General features: G+C 24.2%; 2 protein-coding genes across 3 annotated transcripts in view; both read left to right on the plus strand.

Moving 5' to 3' along the window:
- The first annotated feature begins 12,499 nt into the window (after positions 1 to 12,499).
- LOC145831391 (regulation of nuclear pre-mRNA domain-containing protein 1B-like) lies at positions 12,500 to 14,716 on the plus strand. The gene has a single exon (XM_082938643.1). The coding sequence runs from the start codon at positions 12,510 to 12,512 to the stop codon at positions 13,632 to 13,634; it is 1,125 nt and encodes a 374-aa protein (XP_082794769.1). The 5' UTR covers positions 12,500 to 12,509; the 3' UTR covers positions 13,635 to 14,716.
- Positions 14,717 to 15,110: 394 nt separating this feature from the next.
- The window catches only part of LOC145831238 (putative phospholipid-transporting ATPase IIA), a 54,740-nt gene continuing 46,019 nt past the window's right edge, over positions 15,111 to 23,831 (plus strand). The window contains exon 1 of one of the 2 annotated variants that reach the window (XM_082938393.1): positions 15,111 to 15,242. In XM_082938393.1, the coding sequence (XP_082794519.1) occupies positions 15,181 to 15,242 (62 nt within the window). In that variant the 5' untranslated portion in view covers positions 15,111 to 15,180. Of the gene's footprint in view, positions 15,247 to 23,831 lie in introns of both variants that reach the window. The other variant, XM_082938394.1, reaches the window with a different exon arrangement.

The raw sequence follows: 23,831 nt of genomic DNA on the forward strand, positions 1-23,831 counted from the left end.
CACATAAATAAAACCTCTGAAGAGGAATCCTGTAAAGTTTCAGGATTCCAAATGGACTAGAAGTTACCTTTTCAATTCCGTAAAGCTTCATAAAATAGTTTTTACTAGGCTAGCTAGCGTTAATATTGCGTTTAAGTAAGTATATTTAAATTATAATTATATAAAAAAAGTTCGATAAAATTTTAAAATAAAAACAAATCACATAAATAGAACCTCTAAAGATGAATCCTGTAAAGTTTTAGGATTCCAAATGGACTAGAAATTACCTTTTCAATTCCGTAAAGCGTCATAAAATAGTTTTTACTAGGTTAGCTAGCGTTAATATTGCGTTCAAGTATGTATATTTAAATTATAATTATCTAAAAAAGTTTTAAATAAAACTTTAAATTAAAAACAAATCACAAAAATAGAACCTCTGAAAAGGAATCCTGTAAAGTTTCAGGATTCCAAATGGACTAGAAGTTACCTTTTCAATTCCGTAAAGTTATATAACATTTCCTTGTATATTAAAATATCGCAATGTTAAGTATCGACAAACTTCCTATCCATCTATTTTACTGCGTGCCTCAGTAAATAATTTGACATAAATTTTAGCGGAAAAATGGACTCTACTATTGGTATGATAATTGAACTCGAGAAAAGAATAAATAATTTTGAGATAAGTTAAACAGCTAATTTTTAATAAACCTTTACAGTAAGAATAACACAGATGTTTAACTTATTTATCCGCAGAAAAAACTAAACTCCTTGATTAAGTTCAATATCATGAATCAAATATAGAATTATATTATGTGTTTCTAAAATACTTTTTTCCTTCAAAAAGTGGTGTACATTGTTCATAAATATTTTTTTATAAATAATTTTGCTTTTATTTAATCTTAACCTTATATAATCTTCTTTTGATTCAAAAACTTCAAAAACGCTATAGTAATTTTGGTGAAAATGACACATTTTTGAAAATAAAAAAAAGGCTTCGTTTTATTATGCATTTTTTGTTTAATCTATTTTTGTAAACTGTTTTGACATCAAAATGTTGTTTGCGGAACACAAAAAAACACATGGTCAAGTAAAATTATTAAAACTTGTTAAAAATAGCTTTCAAAATGTAGCAAGTATAACATCAAACCATTTAAAGTATATTTTTACCGCTCGTAAAAGTTGATATGCACAAAACCACATTTCTGTGCACAGAGGTGCATACTTTAAGAAACACTGCCTGAAAGAAATTTAAATTTTATAAAGTTTTTATAACAATCCTTCAGTTTGCCGATATTTTATTTTTATATTTTTAGGCGAATGCTATCAGAGCAAAAGATGAAAACAAAAGAAAAGAGGCAATTATAAATTGGCTACACAAAGATAGAAAAAAATGAGAAAGAGGGTAAAAAGTATGGTAACAGAAAGAAAAAAGAAGAAAGTAGCAATAAACAGCTTAAGGAAGTTAATAAGAGATTAGTAACAAAAGTCAGGGAGCTGGAAAAGAATAATGTCAAAAGTAAAACTGTTAAGTGTAAAAATGCTACTTCAAAACGATAAAAAAAAATTTTATGTGAAGGAAAAAATTAAAGTTATGATAAACGAGAAGGAGAGTTTGAAGAAAGAATTGAGTAAAAACAAAACGAAGTATGAGGTAAGTGAGGAAAGTTTAAACAAAGAAATTTACCGTTAAGAAATCACTATAAATAAGATACAAAAAGAAAAGAATACTATCAAAAAAAAGATAAAATAAGAAAATAAAAAAAAAGGTAAAATATGATGTTAAACTGCAAAATAAAGAAAATAGTATTATAAAAAAAAACTTAAAAATCGAATACAGTAAGCTAACATGTTATATGAAAAAGTAATACATTAAAAGTAAGTAATATGAAAAACGAGTTAGAAATAAAAAACAAAAGGTCAGAAAGTGAAAAAAAGAGTTAAAGTAAGAGAATAAAAGACTTAAAAACGAAAAGATTTACCTTGAAAAACTAAAAAAGCAAAAATAAAATTGAAGTTGTGAATCAAAAAATTGAGGATTATAACGAAGATAAGTTGAAAGAAAATAATCATCTAAAAAAGAAAACGAGAAGTTGAGCTGTAGGGTTGAAAATATTAAAACAAATTGCACTGAGCAAAACTTAAGTACTTGAATGCCTTCAAAAAAAGTTTTGAAAAAAGTTAAGTCTTTTTGTTTTTAAATATTATAAATTTCAAGAAACGCAGGACAAATTGTGATGTATATTTTAAATGTTAAAGAAAAAAAAAACTTGTAAATTTTGTAATGATATGATCTATTAATGTTTATATAACAATTTGTTTGTTTGTAGTTATTCCTGATAGTTTTTATTCAGTGTTCTGAACCTAAAGCAACATCTTCTATAAAAGATATAATAATTTTTTTGCAAAAATTTAAGTCTAGTAGTTGATTTAAACATTTTAAGGTTATATTATAAAGAAAGGTTTAGTTTTTTTAATGTCATTAACGAAAAAGCGTTTCAGCTTTTAGATATCTGTTTCTTATATTGCAGTCTTTTAACGTGTTTGTCTTTTATTACTTAAAATCTTAACTTCTTGTTGTTTGAAGATTACCTTTTATGTTTTGTTTAAAGTGATTAAATACTATTTTAAATTACATTGATTTAAGTTTAGAAACTGTTTAAAGCTGTGTTATTTTAATTGATTGTAGATTAATACTTTTTAGGTTATGCCTAACATTCATGATAGATGAAAAGAAAACAAATGAATAGAAGAAAATAAGACTTATCTTCATTTATATAAAAATACTAATAAAAATACTAATAAATACTAATACTATATAAAAATTGATTATAAAATGTTGTGTTACTTCTATTATTTTAAGTTTTTATAAAAAAGTTATAGAGTATGAAAAACTTTACACTATTAAAACGTTGAGTTTTTTCATAAAACACTGTTTTGAACTACATGAAATTATATTAAAACAAGATTTTCTTTTAATACAGACTAATTTGTTAAGAATCAGACAACTTTATAAATAATTCTATGTTTTAAAACTTAATTTAATGTTTGAGTAGTTTTTAAACTCTCTTTAAATTGTGTATCATGAATGAAAGTCTATAACAATAAATAGTTCCTGAATTTGATAAAACTTATTACAAAAACTTTTTTTTTTATTTGATAAAAACTTTTTTTTATTTTTGGTTAATTAAAAGTGAAATACTAATTAGTATAAAGTAAAACGTATGTTTTCAAACCATATTCTATGAAAAAGTTCTAGAACTGCTTTACGCAGCTTTTTGTCAATGGTTAAAGATCCAGTTTTTTTGTTTGTATTCTGAAAAGTAAAACTCAGTACTAATAGTTTACTCGTATTTTTAGTACAACTTCATAACTGTGTTAAATTGCGCCCAAAAGATATTTGAAACAGTGAGTTTAACGTTTTACCACATTAATTTAAGTCATGAAATTCAAACTATAGCTCTGATTAAAAAAAAAAACTTTTATTTATGTATTTAAATCATAAAAGTAAATTTTATGTTATTTGTTTTATTTAATAATCAACAATATCGATAAAATAATGTTTTTACATTTTTTAGATAGAAAACTATTACGTTCTATTGTTTTAAATACAAAAGTTTCCAAAAAACTACTTAAGTTATAACTTTAATCAGAAATATAAAACAATAAAAAATTATATTAGACTAGACTATAAAAAAAAGATTTTATGTTCAATATGTAAACCATTATAAGCTATACAAACCGTTATTCTTATATTAAATTTATTTTAAAACTAATTTTAGTTTTTCTTTGTTGAAGTTAAAAATTTGATTTTTTAACGGTATTTTGTTGATAGTGTATATAAGTTAAAAAAAATATTCAAGTTACAGTTTCATATTAAGTTATATTCCGTAATTAGTACCTTTTTTTAACTTAAAGCTATGAAGTTATTTTTTTCAGTATTATCTTTGTTTTTTTTAATCAATTTATTTTTAAATATAGTTTTTATTTACGTACTTTTTAAATTACCACAGAATATGTATAACAGATTGTTTTTCATTGAGAATAGACCTGGTTTTTTACGTTGTGAGATAAGTTTTTTTTTGTAAGCTTTCAAGTTTGCGTTTCGTTTTGCCACACTGTTTAATACAGTATAATAAAAAAAAAAACTTTTCTATTACTACTTATATGTTTTTTTTTAATTTCTAAGCAGAAAAAAGCATTTTAAACACAAAGTTTTTTGGCTAAATATAGCGTACTTAACTGGCAGTGCATACCTAAGAAATGCGTACTTAAGCGGCAAATTAAGAACAAAAAAAAGTGAATCCCTTTTGAAAAAAGTCTAGACACGCCCTTGCTCTTATAACATATATGCGTATGTTAATACAAAGTTTTATTACTTTTATTTTCTTAACACCTTACAACAATTTGATCAATAATATATCTCTAGGGAAATCTTTTAAATAGTTATAAAATTGTTAACTTGATTTTAGTTTTTTTCATTAAACTAGGGGTTTATTCAAATATATATGAATTTATAAATGAAGTCTGAGCCGAAAATATTGTATATAAATACTATTGAAACAAAATAAACATTCTAAAAAATTTGACGCAAATCTAAAATTGTTGTCCTTAATTATCAAACACATGTACTTTATCAGCTGGCTTTGCATGTTTCTTTAAAATATTATAAAGCTTCATACTAATAAGTAATAATTGAAGTGTTTTAATGTCTTAAAACAACTTTCTTAATATATTTTACATACTTTAAGTTATCTTTAATAAATTGAACATAAGTTTATTATATTTTCCAAGTTTTACTTAACAAATAAAAACAAACAATAATAGTTATTAACTAACTTAATTGTGTTAAAAATTGAACTGTTAATTCTTGGTGAAAATAAAAAAGGTTTTATTAAGCGAATTAAACAGTAAAAATTCATCTTAATAGTTTTAGAGTTTAATTGTCATAAATTACTTTTATAATTTTATATTTTTGTTTCCTATATATTATAATTCAATGTGCATGTTTTAGTTAAAAAAAAAAACAATACTTTTAAAAATGTTTTGACACAATTGTAAAGAATAATATAAAAAAGTATACTAAAGATATCATGACAAACTTTATATTTTAATCTAAAGTAATACTTTATTCATTTAGTTTAACCGATAGATGATAAAAATAAATTTTAACTTATGCTGGTATACTTAAAAAGCGTAAAAAATAAAATTAATCAAAATATTTAACAAATATGGCAACAAACATAGAAACAGATAAACTTATGCACTTGTGTAATCTGTTAAAAATATGTTAAAGTACGAAGTGGTGTTTAAGAAATATTCAATTTAATTAGCGTTATTAGCCTTTTTTGGTTTTAGACCCCGAATCTCATTGACTGTTAAAAAGAATGAAAAAATCATAAATTATGATAATACAAGGTTTGTTTGTAACAAAATGCCTTCTATTTTCATACACGGGATTTTATTATCATAAAATACTAAACAGCTTTTGACCGCTAGAGGCGTTGTTTCTGTTTAAAACTCTACCTATACAATATATATAAGCAAAACTTTAGGCCTAAATAAATTGAAAGCTGTAAAACAAATTATTATTAAGTTAGTAAATATTTAAAAACAGATTAAAATTAAAACGATACATTTTTAAAGTTATTTTAAAAAATTCAAGATTTTGTTTGAAGTATATATCAATGGACCTAAAAGTTTACATTTAGTTGCGCCTATATCATTCGTTATTTCAAATTCAAGTTCTTTAAAATATTTATCGTAAACTTTATTAATAATTTTATTTTTTAATTGTTAAACCTATTTTTAATGGCAAGATCGTCATCCCTTTCGAGTCCGATTATAAGGTCACATCACAAATTTCTGCGCCGATGTATGATACATTAATTTGGTTATTGTTGTGTTTTAGGCTTGATAAATTTTATTTTAAGATTTACTAAAAAAAAAAATTGAAAAATAAAACTTTATAAGTTAATTAGAATATCAAGTTCTATATAATAAAAACAGGCGGAGATAAGTAGCTTACGTGTTCAATATAGTTAATCACAATTAATGCTTTGGACCTGGTGTTGAATTTTTATGAAGTTTAGGAAAAGCCCCTGTAAGTTTAGGTGAAAATTATTTTATCTTACAATTAAGTGTGTGTTCTGTCAACAAACTTGAAATGAAGTGTTTTTCTCATGTCTTTTTATGATTAACTAATTTAATAAAAGGAAATATGAAACATACAAAAAAACCAAAAAATTCTATAAGCACAGTGAGTTTTAATCATAAAAGAAAATTAATTCAAAATTTATATAGAAATGTAGCCTGAAAGCATAGGAGTCCTAATGATGGCTTGGAAAACTCTGAGTATAACATTGCAAGATCAAAACTTAAGGTCAACACATAAACATAAAAACAAAGAAAAAGAAGTTGATTGTTTTTAAAAAAATACAGTATTGATAATTAAACTAAAAATATTTGACTGCTATGAACTCCCCAGAAAATGTTCATTTTTGCAAGGGCTAAAATTTGAGATTTATGTTTGTTTAACATGAGAAAAGAAACTGTTTTTTGTATGAAAAAGTGTCTACTTTTTGATGGAGCAGAGTTCTTGCCAAAAAACTAAAACCTTATTTTTTAACAGAATTACCACACTTACAACTGTACAGTTTGAATTAAACTCAAATAATTTTTCATGTAGATAAGGACATTTTTTATTATTGTAAAGTTTTTATGTTTTAATATTTTTAAATTTTGTTCTGACAGAATTTTCTAAATATTGCAAGGAACATTTCCTGAAAATTTGAGGTAGTTATATCAAAAAGCCTAGGAGGAGATAGATTTTAGTGATTTCTAGTTATTTGCTGTTTTAGTTTTTGCCTCCCATGAGGAGCCTTTTGTAACCTCCTACTTTAACCGGCTATATCTCAAAAATTATTTTGAATTTTAAAATCTGTAAATAGCATCTTCTAGCTTAGTAAAAACTTTATAAGATAAGATCAAATTGTGAAAAATAGTGTTTTAACCCCCCTACGCCCATAATATTTTTTTTGTTATCATTATTTATTTCTCAATAAAAAAACACACTCAATATAGCTTTACAGTATCTTTTCAATATTGTTATACTATTTAAGACAAATTTATACCTCAAACTTAATTTAAAACTAAATATATACCTAAAAACTTGTACATTCAAAAACCTAGGAGAAATTTCTCAAAAACATTCGGTAACCCTTTGTTTATTTGTTTATTCAAGTAAACTCGTTTAATTTACCTCATATTTTTGCTTTTCTTTATTAGGTTATTAATTAATTTGTTCAGATAAAATAGTTTCTCATAATTTATTTAGGTGATTGATTTGAATGGCCATACATTAAACAATATAAAGCAAATAAATCAATAACATTATAGTAACACTTAGCGGTATTTATAACATAGTGTTTTTTAGATAAAAGTTGAAATGATATTAATAATATCAATTAAATAGACATCATTAACAAAAAAAAAATCTTTTTTCTGTCCTAGTATAAAAGAAAGTTTCTGTGAAATATTTAAAATTTTGTTGAACAACTGGTGCACCTTAAAGTTCTACTAACTAAGCTATTAACAGAAAAAAAAAACAAATTAAAAGTTTTAGTTTTGTTTGTAAGTGTTTGTTTAGTAGTTTATGGTAAACATTATTTAATCACATTTTTAATTCATTTTAACAATTTTCAATTTCAAGTTTTATACTCAACAATATAACTTTTTAAGGCAGGGTTGCCACATACTCATGCTACTCAGATCTTTTTGTATTACTTAGGTTAGTTAAAAACTTAGGCAAACTCTGATTAACTCTGGTTAGTTTGAATTTTTTTTGAGAATTTTCGAAAAATTCAGGCTAATTCAGTTTAGTTTGATTGTTTTTAGTAAACTACGTCTAGGTTACAGACTTAAAAAAAATCTTAAGTCAGTTTTTTATTAGGTTTAAAATAAACTTTGTTTGTTTTCAAAAAAAAAATTACAATATATTAGACCTAGAGCTCTGAACAATTTAGCTGTGTCAATTTTTTAAACCCACAAACGGTTGCTTAAGTGATTATGTACTTTAGCCCGCTTGGTTAAATCTCAACAGTTGTCTTTCCTGGCTATGCCAACCTGACACGTCCTAATAAAGACAAAACTTCTTGTGGGTTTTCTGGAATGCTGTTGTTGTTGGTTGTGTGGTTAAGTCCATTATTTACTTTACAATTTTAGATAATCAAAACCAAAATAAACAATTAAACTACACTACAAAAAGAAGAAAAAAACATAGTATAGTGTTTTAAATTAGTAAGAAAAAAGTAAATATCTTCATTGCAGGGACGTGTCTAGACTTTTTTTAGTGGGTTGTACAAGTTTCTTGTTCAATAATATAGTGTTTTGTGTAGTAGATTTTAATAATTCACTTAAGAAAATTACATAATTGTTTACTACATAAATGTCTAAAATTTCTTGGATACATATAAATGTTTACACTTTAAACTGAATGCTAAGTCTTAATAAGTAAGCCAGTTCTTTAAATTTTAGTAATAAAATTTAATTATAAACCTAAGTCCTGTTTTATAGACAACTTAAAAATTTTGCCTGACGCTGTGAAGATAATATGAATACTCAAATATTTTATACATAATAAACTAAAAAAACAAGTACTAATCAAAATTAGTAATTAACCTTTTTAATAGTAGAAATACGTATTCAATGATATGTAAATAATTTACTTTTTCAAACAGTTCCAGTTAAATTAGTTAAGCTAAAATCAATTTTAAATCATACACAAATTATATTTTTTTTAAGTAAACTATCAGCAGAGGTGAACAATCATTTTATAGTTTGATGAAAAAATAAATAAATTGTAAAACTATGCTCTTCTAAAGTTGTTAAAATAAAAACAGTGTGTGATTAAGTCTAAAGTTTCCAAAGTTAAAAATGAAACTTTTCAAGTTGTAAAATCATTCAAAAATAATATTCTAAACTTTTTTGTTGGCTAATTTTTAATGAAAAGTTTATTTTTCCAAATGAAACTTTCATAGTTATACAATCTTTTTATAACTTATACTTTTTTTCTACAAAAAAGCTTATAAAACTAAGTCATTTTTTCAAACGTAGTTCTTTCAAGAATATGAACTAAACTTTACTTGATAAAAAAATATTAACATACAGATAATATGAATTTAAGTAATCTTGTTAAAAATAACATCATATTCAGTTGCTTTTTTACGTTTATTCCTTTTTTTTCATGGGTTGCACAGGATTTAGGAAGTTAGTCAAAACACGCCCCTGCTTCACTTAATAGTTATGTTTTTGGATAAGATACACATTGCTTCATTTTAACCAAAAAAAAAGTTACTTTGAACTATTAAATATTTTACGTTCTTGATAATCTTTGTAATCTATAACTATTTGTAATTTTAAATTGTTTACCTAGTGCACTCCTTTAAAAAATTATTCTGTAGCATTTATGTCTGAGTTCATTTAATCTTTTCTTTGTCATCTGAAACTAAATATTTTTTTAAACATTTAAGAGACACTCAGACAAAGACATCTTTAACCAGAGTTTTTTAACACTCAGGCAACCACAGGGTTGGCACAAACTCAATATAACTCAGGATATTTAGAATTTTTTTTTTTGTAACTCAGACTGATTTAGGACAGTTTTATTTTTTATTGAAAAAAGCTCAAGATAGTTTTAAGATTTCTGGAAATCTCAGACTATCTTTTTCTAGATTTTGGATGAGATTTATTTGATTTAGTTTCAATATTTTGTTATTTTATAACCAATTTTATAGCCTATTTTGTTGAATTTTTAATGATTTTGAAAAGTTTTTAAATTTTACTAATAGATTTGAAACAAACTCAGGATGAGTAAGGGCAGTTTAAGGTCACTCAGGACAGTTTTTGTCACTCAGGACAGTTTAATTAGATTTTTTAGCCACTTAGACCAAGTAAAACTTAATTAATATCTTTCTTTAACACAGGCTTGTTTATATTTTTTTCTAAATTATGTGCAGGTTTTATATTTTTTAAATATATTTATTAAGTCCTTATGTTATTACTTTGATATTTTTTGTAATTTGAGCTTGATACTATATAGTTTTTCTTTTAAGTTTTGGCTCAATAATTTTTTTATAAAAAGTTTATTAGAAATTTAAGTATTTTGATGTAACTCAGGTTATTTTTGGTCACTCAGCCTGGTATTTTAGTCTCTGATAGTGGCAACCTAATTTTAATCTCTTCAAAAGCTAAAACAAAAATAGTAGTAATGACATGTAACAATCCAGATTGTTTTTCTGTGAGTCTATTAAACAAAAATCAAAGGTGATTTTCAAGATTTTGTGTATGCAGTCCAAGCCATTAGTGAAAACAGCTTTTGTTGGCAGTAGGCTCATTTTATGTGCTCATCAATGACTGCTCAACACTAAGTCATTCTGAACGTTAACATAAACTTTAATTATAAAAAATATATAGAAAAAACTTTATTGCTCTGCTGTGCCACCATTAAAACCTTTAAGAAAATCATTGCCTCAAAAATATTTTTTATTTTTATGCAGTTGTGAATTTATTGTCTCTTGTTCATTTTGAAAGGAAACAGTTTGAGATATTTTGTGGTGATTTTTATTTTGGTCACGCTCTTAATTGTCTTTAGCCATTTGCTTTAAAGATCTTACTAGATCCTCCCTACCCTTTTCTTGTCAGCTTTAATCATCCTCTACTATCAAATAATGTGTGGTCTTCCATTAGTAGATCTTCAGATGTACCAAGCTCCTTCATGGTAAACTTTAGTTTTGACATTCCTCAAGAGCTTAATAATCTCTGAATTTGTCTTTTCTGTGCAACTATGTCAACTATTGCTTTTTTTTTGTTAAAAAAATCTTAAGTTATTAACCTGATCAATTATACTAAATGTTACTCTAGCTAAAAAAATATAAGTAGTTGTTTTTGTATTGAAAAAAACCTCAGGGACTTTTGGTTCAACCTGTTAAGTAGAGTTACACAATAACAATTCTAAATTATATAAACTACCCTTTATACAGGTTTGCCACATAATCAGGATACTCAGTATACTCATGATAAATCAGGACAGTTTGAAATTGTGAAAATCTCAGGATGACTCAGACCAGTTAAGTTTTTTAATAAAAATTATTATAAAAATATATTTTTTTCTCTAAATCTTGCATGAGATTTAGTTCTTCTAGTTTCACTTTTATCATATTGTATAACTAATTTTATTCAAAAAATTATTTTTAGTGATTTTGACAGGTTTCCCACTTCCCTATAAATCTGAACATTTTGAAAAATCCCTATAAATCCCTAGAAAAATTTGAAAAATATGTGAAAATCCCTAGAAATCTATTGAAATTACGTTTTTTTGCTTGCTGATTGAAATCTGAAAGCCAAATTAGACACAGCGTGGTGAAAAAACAGATAAAAATAAGCTTTAAGTTTAATAATTAGTTTTTCTAATCAAAATCTTTGCAATCTCAGTACAAAACCGTGACTCTATGGCGCCACATAGCAAATATTTTTGTATATTAAATACAATTTAGCTAAAGTTAGCTTATTTAACTAAATTTAGAGCTCAAAAACCCTCAAACTTTTGTAAATTTCCTGTGCATATAAACTGACTATGCAAGACTGTGCATATAAACGGCTAATGACATTTTACTTTATGTACCTTAAAAATATGTTTGTAACATTTGAAGTTCATTGTTATTTTTTTGATAATTTTAAGAATTTGAAAAACTTCTGATGACGCAAGACAGTATAAGGTCACTACTCAAGGCAATTTTTTGACCCGAAAAGTGGCAACCCTGTTTATATCTTAAGTTAATAAAAACTATAAAATGATCATATCTGTTTAACTGTTCAAAATATAGGTTTAATTGTTTGCTAATAAAAGATTCTAGTGAAGTAACTTCACTGGAATATAATTAAAAACAAGTTATAAAGTAATCTTCCTTTATTCCACCAACATATGTTTCTGTGTGTTAACGAATCAACACATTTCAACTGGGTTCTGTAAAAAATAATTACTGTAATGAAAGAATAGAAGCATAGAATAAAGTGGATGTATACATATCTGTTTAGTAATTTCTAATTAATAAAACCACATTTATATCTTAAGTTTAAGTATACACTACAAAAACAATCAAACTTCTACTTTAAAATCATAAAATATTACTATCTAAATCAGTTTAAGCATAAGCTAACAAAATAAATAGGCAAAATTCTAGTTAAAAAGTAATTTATTATTTCCTTCGTTTAAAAGTTTAAACTGATGAGATAATTGTCTTTTCGAAGCTTGTGAGTTTGTGTTTTAAATTTTGTCAACTTCTAAACTAATCACATGACTAAAACTTGTAGAATATTTTAATTAAATTAAAAGTATAATTAATGCAAAATAACAAAAGAGTCATAATTATTTTTTTTACAGTTTGTTTTAATTAAAAGGTGTTTCTATTAAAATTTAGAAAGTAAATGTTTAAAAGACCTTTCATATACTATTTCAGATATTTACAAAAACTAAAATGACAAATGTTAATATCTTCTCAGAAGCAGCTTTCAAAAAACGACTAATTGACTTGACACCTACAGCACAAAGTATTCAATCACTTTCAAAATGGTTAATTGGTCATAGAAAACATGTAAAATTAATTGTTCAAGCATGGCAAACTCAATTGATTAACATTAAGAGTAAAAAGAAGCTTAATTTTCTATATTTAGCAAATGATGTTATGCAAAACAGTAGGAGAAATGGCTCTGAATTTATAAAAGCGTTTGGAGCAGTTATGATTACAGCTTGTACACATGTAGCTAGATCTTCAGATAAAAAGACAGTTGATTCTGTTAACAGAATGTTAAACATCTGGCTTGAAAGAAAAATTTATGATGCAAAATTTATCACAAATATCAAGACGGCAATTAGAAACATGAGGCATAAAGTAGAAAATAACCTCTTGACTCCAAAAACTCCAAATACTCCTAAAACACCTTCTACTCCTAAGTCATCTTCTAAAATGACAGCAGAGAAAAGAAAAAAGGTGAAACAAGTTAATGCATCAGCTACACCTGCTACTCCGAATGTGAATACTCCTAATGTAAATACACCAGCTGAAGAACCACTCCTCAAAAAAAGCAAGCTTCATAAATTAATAGAAGAAACTGATAATGATGATTATCTCTCAGTTGAATCTACATCTGCTCCTAGTGTTGAGGATCTAATCAAAACAATAAGTTCTTTAGAAAACCCACCTAGTTCAAAAGCTGATAAAAGACATCAAATATCTTCATTTCCAATTACACTTCAACAAATTGATTATATAAAGAAGATAACAGATAAATCAGAAGCTTCAAAACTTTCAAAACAAGCTAATACTGCAGTAAAAATGTTATTTGAATACAATGCTGAACTTACAAATGAAATGACTACTAGAAGGAAACTAGCAAGAATGCTTGCTGACTATACAACAAGTCAAAAATCAGTTATTAAGAAAATAGAGACTACCGTTGTTGAACTGCAAGGCTTGTTAGAAACTTACAAAACAGGCTCAAAGCATCTTAAGGATCATATAAAAAGTCTGCCAGATATGTCTAAATTGAAAAGTGAAGCTAATCAGATTCCTTTACCTGATCCAGTTGATATGTTTATATGAACTTATGAGACAATTGATATTTGTCAATTTTGTACTAGATTATTACATTTGTAGCATATAATGTTTTTTTTGTTAGTAATTTAAAAGTTATTTTTTTTATCGTTAAAGTTTTTTTGAATTTAATTTTTTATTCTAATGTAACAATTTTATATTTCTTGAAACCAAAAAATTTACTACCAAGCTGTCCATATAATTTTTTTTTTGATAACTTAAAATAATATTATAAAGGTCAGCTATAATTATCAAATTTTTCACAAATAACGGTTTCTCAATTTACTAGGCCTCAAACTAACAGTTGGTAAAATTTCTATTTGTCTATCTTAAGAAATTTTGTTAGATTAAATTTTCAATCACAAAAAAAATTTCTAACAACTCTATATTAACTATAGAATGTCACTCCTCAATAAAACAACCCAAATTCTAATTTATTAAACGCTTAGTAAAATTAGGTAAATTAAAGTATTCAGAACAAATGGTTGGTTATTTTTAGAAAGTCAATTTCAAATACCTTCTTTTTGATATTATTCTTTCACTTAAATTTATATGTTACTTTTTTACTGTTGCTAGTTATAGATGTAATAAGTTAGAAGGCAAAAAAAATATTTTTTTTAAAGAAAATTTTTATAAATGTTTTTCTCAACAGATTCTAAGAAAATTAAAAGCTATTATTGAATGCCATGAAAATGATCACTGTTTTTTAAGTGTATAATAAAAAGTAAGTAAAAAAAAAAACATACAGGACAAGATTTTTCGTTAATTAGTTAGAAAAAAACTTTCATGAATTGTAAAATTCATTAAAGTTTATAAAATTTTTACTATTTTGTATTTAAGACTAACATATTTTAATTTGGCTTAATTTAAAAACTTCAAACACAAGCTGCATAGTTGAATTTTTTTTAAGAAGTTAAAAGTATACACAAATAAAAAACATTCTTGCCTAATAGGCATTAATTATTTTTTACAAGTTCAGAGTTCAAGTGTTTGCATAATGTATCAAAAAAAGTTCTTTCATGATAAAGCCTCACATATAACAACATATGTTTAAATAATAATATGTATACTAGCTTATATTCATTTTACATGTCAAAATTTAATTAATTTTAGATTTAATAATTAGATAGAAATTAAGGATAAGTTTAAATTTTTTTAATAAGTTGTTTATCTTTAAATGTAACATAATTTTCTCTGCAATATTTATTTAAAATAGTTAGCTTGTTTTTGAATAAATAAATATGTTTAAAATTTTAATTGAACAATTGATATAATTTTCGTCGTATAATCTTCAAAAAGTATTAGTAATATTTTATTTATGGTTGGACTATTTTGAGTTCTCATTAGATATTTTTTAGACATTTTCTTATTTTTTAACCACTAAGTTAAAATAAATATGTTCAATCGTTTTTACTTAGTTTTAACTAAAGTTTTTCATTTTGTATTTTTTGTTTGAAAATAAGTAAATTGTGTTTAATATGAACCAATTAGATAGGGTTAGATAATAAGTTATATGTTGTAAATGATTCATTTATAAAAACAATTTTTTTGTTAAATGGATCTATTGCGACGTCCTCTTTTATCTGATGACAAATATCAATATTCTGTTCTTAAGAAGTAGGTTTATTTGTTTTATTATCTATTTTACATTCTGCTTGTTAGTTTGTTTATTTAAAAAATTACTGTTTTGAAATTTAAATTGAAGGTTATAAAAAGAACTAATTTTTATTCTGAATTAAAACTAATATTTTACTACTTCAATAACATAAAAAAAAACATTGATAAAAAATAAATTTTTAGAAATATACATATCCTTAATTTTTAATTCATACAATCTTTAGCAATTGAATTTTGGTACTTAAAATTTAAAGTTTAATATCTTGCTCAAATAAAATGTTTTAGTTTTGTACAATTAAAAATAGCAACTTGTTTATCTTGTTTAAAGTGTAAGCTTTTTTTGGTTTGTTCATAATAAACTTGGAGATAACTTAAGTTTTCATTATTTTATTTTAAAACAATATTTAAAATTTTGCTTAGTTGAATTGTAACTTGATAATGTTATTTGAATACTTTTAAAGCTTAATGTTTTTTCATATTTAAAACCAAGAGAAGTAATTTTAACTTGTAAATAAAGTTTTTTTTCATCCGTATAAAAGTTTTCAGAGTTGCCAAAAAAACTGGAATCCTGTAAAAACCTGGAATTTTATAATTTGGATAAAAAAACCTAGAAAAATCTGTATTTTTGAACAAAAATTATTTAAAAACCTTGAAAAGCCTGGAATTTTAAACAATTTTTACATACAAAACAGTTAAATTTTTACTAGGTATGAACAATCTTTATCTAGGTATCATATACAATAATTTTTTTGGTATTATAATTTTTTTATAATTTAATTATAAAACATTTATTAAAAGGCATTACAATATATTTTTTATTTTTTTTAAGCTATTTAAACAGTTTTAACCTTAAATTTATATTCTATAAATACCCAAAATGTCATGTACTTTCAAAAACCTGGAATAAAAAAATCTTAGGCAACCCTGAGTTGTGCTTTTCATTTATAGTTACTAACAGTGGTTCCATAAACCTTAAGCTAGGAATAGGGACTTGTCATTTTAGATTTTGACTAAATATTAATATTTATGATACTTTTTTAAGGCTATTTTTTAATGTAGCCTTAGGTTATACCAAGTTTAATTTTCAAACTAAAAAAATATTAAAGCAACAGTTATTATACTTAACCAATAACCCCCTTACAATTTTTCTTTATGTTAGTTTATATAAAATTGGTCGATTTAAACCAAATTTCCCTAACTGGGCCATTACAGACATTTAGGGGACCATGAGCAGCAAGGGGGGCATGAGCAGTAAAGGGGCCACAGGGGGCCATGAGGTCAAAATTTGAAACTTACACTAAATATTAGAGTTGATGATGAAGAGCAAAAAAAAAGGTCTTAGTTTTTTTTTTTTGAAACTTATACTAGATATAATGGAAAAATTAAGGGGGCCACAAGCCGTAAAAGGGAGAGCAACAAGGCCATAATTTGAAACTTACACTAGATATTCTGGGGTTGATGATAAAAAAAAAAATATTCTAGGCGGTTTTAATAGTAGTTTCTTTAGAAATCTTGTAGGAGGGGGCCATAGCTTTTTATACTCTTTAAAGGCGGCCTTTTGAAAAAAAGTTTAGGAAACCCTGATATAAACTTTAAAGTGAGGTTAGTTAAACTAATATTTTAATTATGTTTGTGTTTTATCAGCTTATAAATGTTTAGTAGATGTTTAATATAATATTAAAGAAGAACACGTTCTGCAGAAATTGTTTAATGAAAGTCACAAAATAAGTCTAAAGGTTTATTTTTATTTTTGGTAAAACTGTTTAAGAATATTAAAAAAAACTTAATTTTATGTATTTGCAGAATTATTTAATAGTTTTATTAAAACAAACCAAATCTTAGGAAATTATTAACATAGTTTATTTTACCTTCCAAAGTATTTGAAAGTTTACTATGTTAACAGCAAAAAAAAAAAAACTAAAATTATTTATATTTTTTGTTTTTGCAAAAAAAAAACAAACTTAAAACATGTTAATAAAACCACTAATTGAAACCTAATGAACAAAACTAAGATTTTTTAAATTATGAAAAAAGTAATAAATACTTGTATGTGAAAATATTAGTTTAATGGATTTTTATTTCAATGATTAGTTTTATGTTTTTAAAAATATCAAATTTTAATCTAAGTAAAAATCTTTAAAATTATCTTGCACCAACTGGTATAAATTCGGTTGTAAAATGTGTTTAAAATTTTGATTTTAACTTTTAAATGCATTAGATTAATAGCTTTCTATCCATCATTAATAACATAAGTATTTTGATTTTTCAGTTGCGAGTCTACTATTACTTAGAAAAACTATATGTTTGATACATTTTGCGTTTTATATCTTGCTCTTTAAGTGTTTTTGAAATTGACTACTTGGTGTTCATTAATCTCAAACAGGATAAAAAACTCTTTAAAACTAAACATTATAACAGTGTTTTACTACGTTTTATGCAATTTTCAAGATTTAATAGATTTAACTGATCTCTTAGTTTGACTTAAAGAAATACTTTCTAGTTTCTAGTATTAGCTATCTGTAATTATATAACACGACTAACTAATTATTTAGTTTATATAGTCAGCAATAATATTTTTTCATAAACTAAATTACTATTTCAAAATGAATTAAGTATAGTTTTTATTGTAAACGTATTGTAAATGTATATGTATTTTTATTCTTTGTAAACTGTTTTTTTTTAAGTTGTACAGAGACAAATTTAATACTGAAAACATAGGTACTAACCATAAGGAAAACGTTTTAGATTATCTCTAACATACTTGTTGTTACAATAAGTAATTTTTTTTTACTATTATATTTTTAAGTATTATATTTTTAAGTATTATATATTTATAAAACTTACATTTTTAGTTCTATTACAAAAATAAACTTATTAAAGCGTTTTAAATTCTAAAAAGTAAAAATACATGATTTGATTTTAATTAAAATTGTTCCTTATAAGGGTCATGCAGTCTTCATCAAAAACTAAAACTGGACACTAATTATTAATTAAGTCTACCGCGCGGACGGCTGTTTTTCGTTGTGTAATATGAAATGAAATTATCTTGTTTTAAGTAATAGAATCGAGTTATATAAATTAAATGCAATGGTAGCTGTAGTATATAATATTATTTAAAGTGTAGACTAGAAAAGTGATTGAAGTCCGTTACAAAAAAAGAAGTCGTTAAACAGCTTATAAATAATATTTTTAAGTTTTAAAAGTTTATTTAAATTTAGTTGGATTTTACTAAATTTAAACTGATAAAAATTATTTTGAATTATTGTACTTGTACAACTACGAAATTCAGTTGTCTTTAATTAGGTTTTAATGTTTAATTTTATTAATCTAAAAAGTTTTTTTTAGCTTAAATTGTTTTTATAAGGTTACTAGACAACTATTTTAAACTTTATGATTTGCTATGAGAATCTTTTTATTTTAAAAGTTTGTTCAAGCTGAAGGCTAATCAATTTTTTAGTCTGCTCAAAATATTTAATTTTTATGGTTTTACATTAATGTACAAGTTTTCAAAATTTATTATTTAAAGTATTAAAAGCTTAGTTGCATTGCATAATATTATGTGTAGGTACTGTTTTCAAAGTTTATTTCATTAACAGTTTGTTTAACATATAAATCAATAGAAGTTATATATAATATTATAGTGTTTTGTTAATAATAGTCAGCTTAAAATATCTTGCTTTAGTTTTTTGAATGAAAAAAGGCGTAGGAAGTTTTTAAGATAGATAAAAACATTAATATAAATAAAAAGAAACCGTTAACAAAATAATTTGTTGCGTTTATTTCAGTTTCATTATGAATTATAACATTGACAATTATGTTTGTTGAGTTTGTAGTTTTAAATTCTCTTTTAAGTGGTATGTTTTATTCATTGTTTATGCTTTAGATAAATATATTTTTAATTTCAACTTTAGTTTATTAATAAAATCTTAAAAAACATATCTTCGTTATAAATGAGTTTAATTTCTTAGAGATATTTAGTTAACTTCTGTTTTAAAATAAATATTCAAATTGTTTATACTTGCAGTTTTTTTTGTTAAAGTTTATAACATTTTAGCTAAAAAAGTTGCCTTGAAGAATAACAAATTTTTCTTTTAAGGGCATAGGGGATGGGGGTCCACCTTGGTTTTTACAAGTTGATATTATTTTGTAGAGTTTAATCTGAGCTATCAGAAATTTTAAACTGCTTAAAAAATTCAATTTAACTTTCAAGATATAAGCGATCAAAGTTGATGACCTCAGTAGACTCTTTATAGAAGGCGCAAACTAAAAACGCGAAAAAAACTATTTCACTGAAATTCTATCTCCTCGTTTTTTAACCAATCTTCTTCAAATTTTCACAGTAAGTCCAATACTTATATTTAAATCGATTAAATGCAGGTTTTTTTTTATTTAAAAAAATAAAAGTTTCGTTTAAAAAGAATTAACACTTTTTTTACCTTAATTTTTTTTAAATATTCTTTAAAACTCAATATTTAAAGTCTTTTAAACTTTAGAAGAAATGTTACCTGAAAATTTGAAGTCTCTACAGGGTTGCCAAAAAACTTAAAAACCTGGAATAACCTGGAAAAACCTAGAATTTGACAATTTTTACATGTTAAGTATAAAATTTTTGATTTGACACAAAAAATTTACCATATAGATAAATCATTTTTATCATCATCAAATTTTTTTTTATTTAAAAACACATTTCAAGTAGTTTTACAGTATCTTTTTAAAGTTTTTATACTATTTAACACAGTTTTTACCTAAAACTTTACTTTGAAATTAAAATAGACCCAAAAATGTGTACTTTTGAAAACCTGGAGAAATTTTTCAAAAACATTTGTCAACCCTGTCTCTAGCTCAAAAAAGGAAGGAGATAATAGATTTTTAAAGAATTTTTAAATAACTGATGTTTAAAAAATTGACCTTGAAAAATTTTCAGTTACATACATTCGTATTGGAAACTAAAAAAAACGTCTATATCTCAAAAACTAATAAAAATTTATATATTCTATATAAACTGGCTTGTAGTTTATGCTTTAAGCTTTCATATAAGAACCAATGATAGTTTTTGTAAAAAAAAAATGTCACACCCCAATATGCCCTTAATTAAGCTTATTAAAAAAAGAACTCAAGACTTATGGAAATTAACTAAAACTTTATAAAATTTACCAAAAAGTACAGCTAATATCATGGAATATAAATAAATTTACTAAAAAATTAAGTAAAAAAGGTTATTAAAATACACTTTTTTGTTTATTGTTAAAAATTCTAATTTTTAAGTTATTACTTTGGCTTTTTTAAACACCATATCCTTTTACTAAAATTTATTTTAGTAAACATTTGATACTTTTAAAGATAAATTTGTTTTATTAGAAGGTTGACTTCATTATTGTATAGTCTTGAAAAAAAAAAAAAAGAATAATAAATAATTTACCAGTTTAAGCGTAAACAGGTATACAATTTTATGTAACAAATTATGCAATCTAGAGTTTGTTGTCAATAAAAATGTTTTGGTAAAAATTCTAATTAGAAAACACTTATTGAATTTTATGATTTTTCCTGTTTACTTATAAATACTTAAATTATTGTAAACTTTTTGTTTGGTTATGGACTTGGAATTAAAATTATGGCCTTTAACGGATATTAAAGATCTTTTCTATTAGTATTCTAACGGAAAATTTACTTTTTTGAGTAAGTTTTACTAAGTAAGACATAATTGTTTTAATGTATTTAAGTAGTTAAAAAAGATTTTTATTAATAACTTCATGTTTTTGTACTTTTTTTTTATTGATCTCAAAATAAATTCAAAATAAAAAAATATATACAAAAAAAGTTAAAATATTTTTCATTTCTTTAAGTTTTGTTTATTTAAGCTTTTAGTGAATGTAGATAGTTTTTACTGATTTAACATTTTGCTCAGAAAAATAATAATTCAAAATTTAGAATAGAATTTATGGTTTGCAGTAACAGATATTGATAAAAAAATGTGTGATTAGATTGTATTTATCAAGGTTGCCACTTACCTGGAATAACCTTGAATTTGACAATTTATGCAAAAAAACTTTGAAAAACTTGGGATTTGAAAAATTAAACTGGAAAAACCTGGAACTTTAAACAAAAATCACTACAAAACCTGGAAAAACCTAGAATTTTAACAATTTTCACATGTTTAGTAGTAAAATTTCGATTTGACTCAAAAAATCTATCATATAAATAAAAAACTTTTGTCATCATCAAATTTTATTTTTAAAAACATATTTAAAGTAGTTTTACAGTATCTTTTCAATGTTTTTATACTATTTAACACAGTTTCTTACCTTAAACATAACTTTAAACTAAAAATAGACCCAAAAATGTGTATTTTTAAAAACTTTGAAGAAATTTGGAAAACCTGGAAAAGATTTTGAAAAAAAGGAGTAGCAGCCCTGATTTATGTTATAGTAGTGAGAAAGGTAAGACTTTGATAGTGAGTGTAAAATAAAAGCTCAAAAAATCAACAATAATTTTTCTTCTGAAAATTGACACTGATATTCTTACTGACACATTCACTGTACAGTGCAATTACAACATACACTGAATATTTTATTAGTTCTATAAGTTTACTTTTACAGTGACTTTGGAGCACCTTACTAAATCATATATACCCAGTTAAAATTATTTACTTTATAATGTTGAACTTGCCATGTATAGTTCATACAATAATAGTATGTCACGTATGTATGAATTGAACTTAGTGTATAATTAATTTTATGATAACCTGATTTTTGAGAAAAAAGTCAAACAAATGTGTCACATATATTTATTAATTTTTTCTGTGTGTATGTATGTATATATATTAAATTAATATATTATCTCAAATTATCTTAAATTAATATATATATAAAATATCTATTACCTTTTATACATATATTAAAGGGTTTATAAAAAGTTCTGATCGATAGTGCTCGACAAATTAAATTGGAGCTGAATATTTATCTAATTATATAAAAACTATAATTTAAACAGCTGTTTCACACATGAAATGTAAAATTTCATGTGATCGTCAGTAAGTTACAGTTTATAATAGCGAACAGAAATTTTGATTTTAAAATTTTTATAATAATTGTGACGTAGTAATGGTACAGTTTATTGTACGATTAGCTGAAACTGAAATAATACGCTGTGAATGTTAATTTATGCTTTTTAGGAAAGTTTAAAAAGGTTATTTTGGAAAAATGTTTTAAGCTATTAGAAAATTTTTTTAGACTGTTGGGAAAAATGGTATAAAATACTCGTGTTTGCCGCTTCGATTTTATTTTGTTTTAATATTTAGTTGGTTTTAATTTTGTTAAAAAAGTATTTTTGATAATGGATGCATATGTTTTGTCTTTCGCTTTTCTTGTTTAGTGTTACGTTCTTATCTGATTTTTCGATTTCTATTTTTTCTAAGTTACAAAGTTTGCAGCCGAATTTAGTATTGAATTTTGATTTTGTCCTGTTTAATATTTCCCATTTAATTTTGTAGTCTGTATTGTTATCTTTTAAGTTCCATATGTAATTCGTTAGTTCTGTTGTGTGTCTTTTGTTAATATTGTTGAATGCTGATTTGTGATTTCTGTATCTTTGTTTCATTTTTACCCAATTAAGAAAAATTTATAAAGAAAAATTTTACCCAATAACAGACAAAGAAATGAATTTAATTATACACTCTTGTAAAGCAATTTTAACTCATAAAAACCAAACCTGGGAAAAAACAAATTCAGACCAATTATTTAATGTAAGTATGGGGTCATTTAACGAGGAAGAAATCTGCGATTTAATAGGGTTATTTTTACTAAATGAAATCAAAAAAAGTAAGATTTTTATAGATAATGAATTCGGATTACATAGAGATGATGGACTAGGGATAATAAGAAGCAAATCACCGAGATCAGCTGAAAACACTGCTAATTATTTAATTAAACTATTCAAACCAAACGGCTTTAAAATAACAATAGAATCCGGATTATTCCAAACAGACTTCTTAGATGTATCCTTCAACATATCAAACTCAAGTTACCAACCATACAACAAACCAAACTCACCAATTTTATACGTAAACTACAACTCCAACCACCCCCGACAAATACTAAAACAACTACCCGAAACAATAAACAGAAGACTAATAAAACTATCTAATAACAAAGAATCTAATAATAAATATTTAGCTCCAATTTAATTTGTAAAGCACTATCGATCAGAACTTTTTATAAAACCTTTAATATATATATATAGATATATATAAATGTTTTAGTATATACTTTTTTTGGCAAAGTTAGTATGAAAATAGAGTGTATCTCAACAAGGATTTGTAGGTGACAGTATATAATATCAATAAAACACTACAGTTTTTGTGATACAATTGTTTTTTAAAGCTACTGAATGTGCTAGTACATCTGTCAATTAATTAAATAGATTAAAAATGAATCATAAGTAAAACCCCTCATAAATTTAGCTAAAACTTTAAGAATGTTAAGTTATTAAATAATTTTTTTTAAAGTATACACACTAATTTTGCATAAACATTCAAAGTTATTTAAATTAACAGTTAGACAAATTTTAATAATTACCCACAAGTTTTTTATT

This window comes from Thalia democratica, chromosome 3, assembly GCF_965202585.1.
Source record: "Thalia democratica chromosome 3, ktThaDemo2.hap1.1, whole genome shotgun sequence".
Lineage (NCBI taxonomy): Eukaryota > Metazoa > Chordata > Thaliacea > Salpida > Salpidae > Thalia > Thalia democratica.

Excerpts from the sequence above, each read along its gene's own strand:
- LOC145831391 (XM_082938643.1), top strand. The coding sequence starts at position 12,510 with ATGACAAATGTTAATATCTTCTCAGAAGCAGCTTTCAAAAAACGACTA.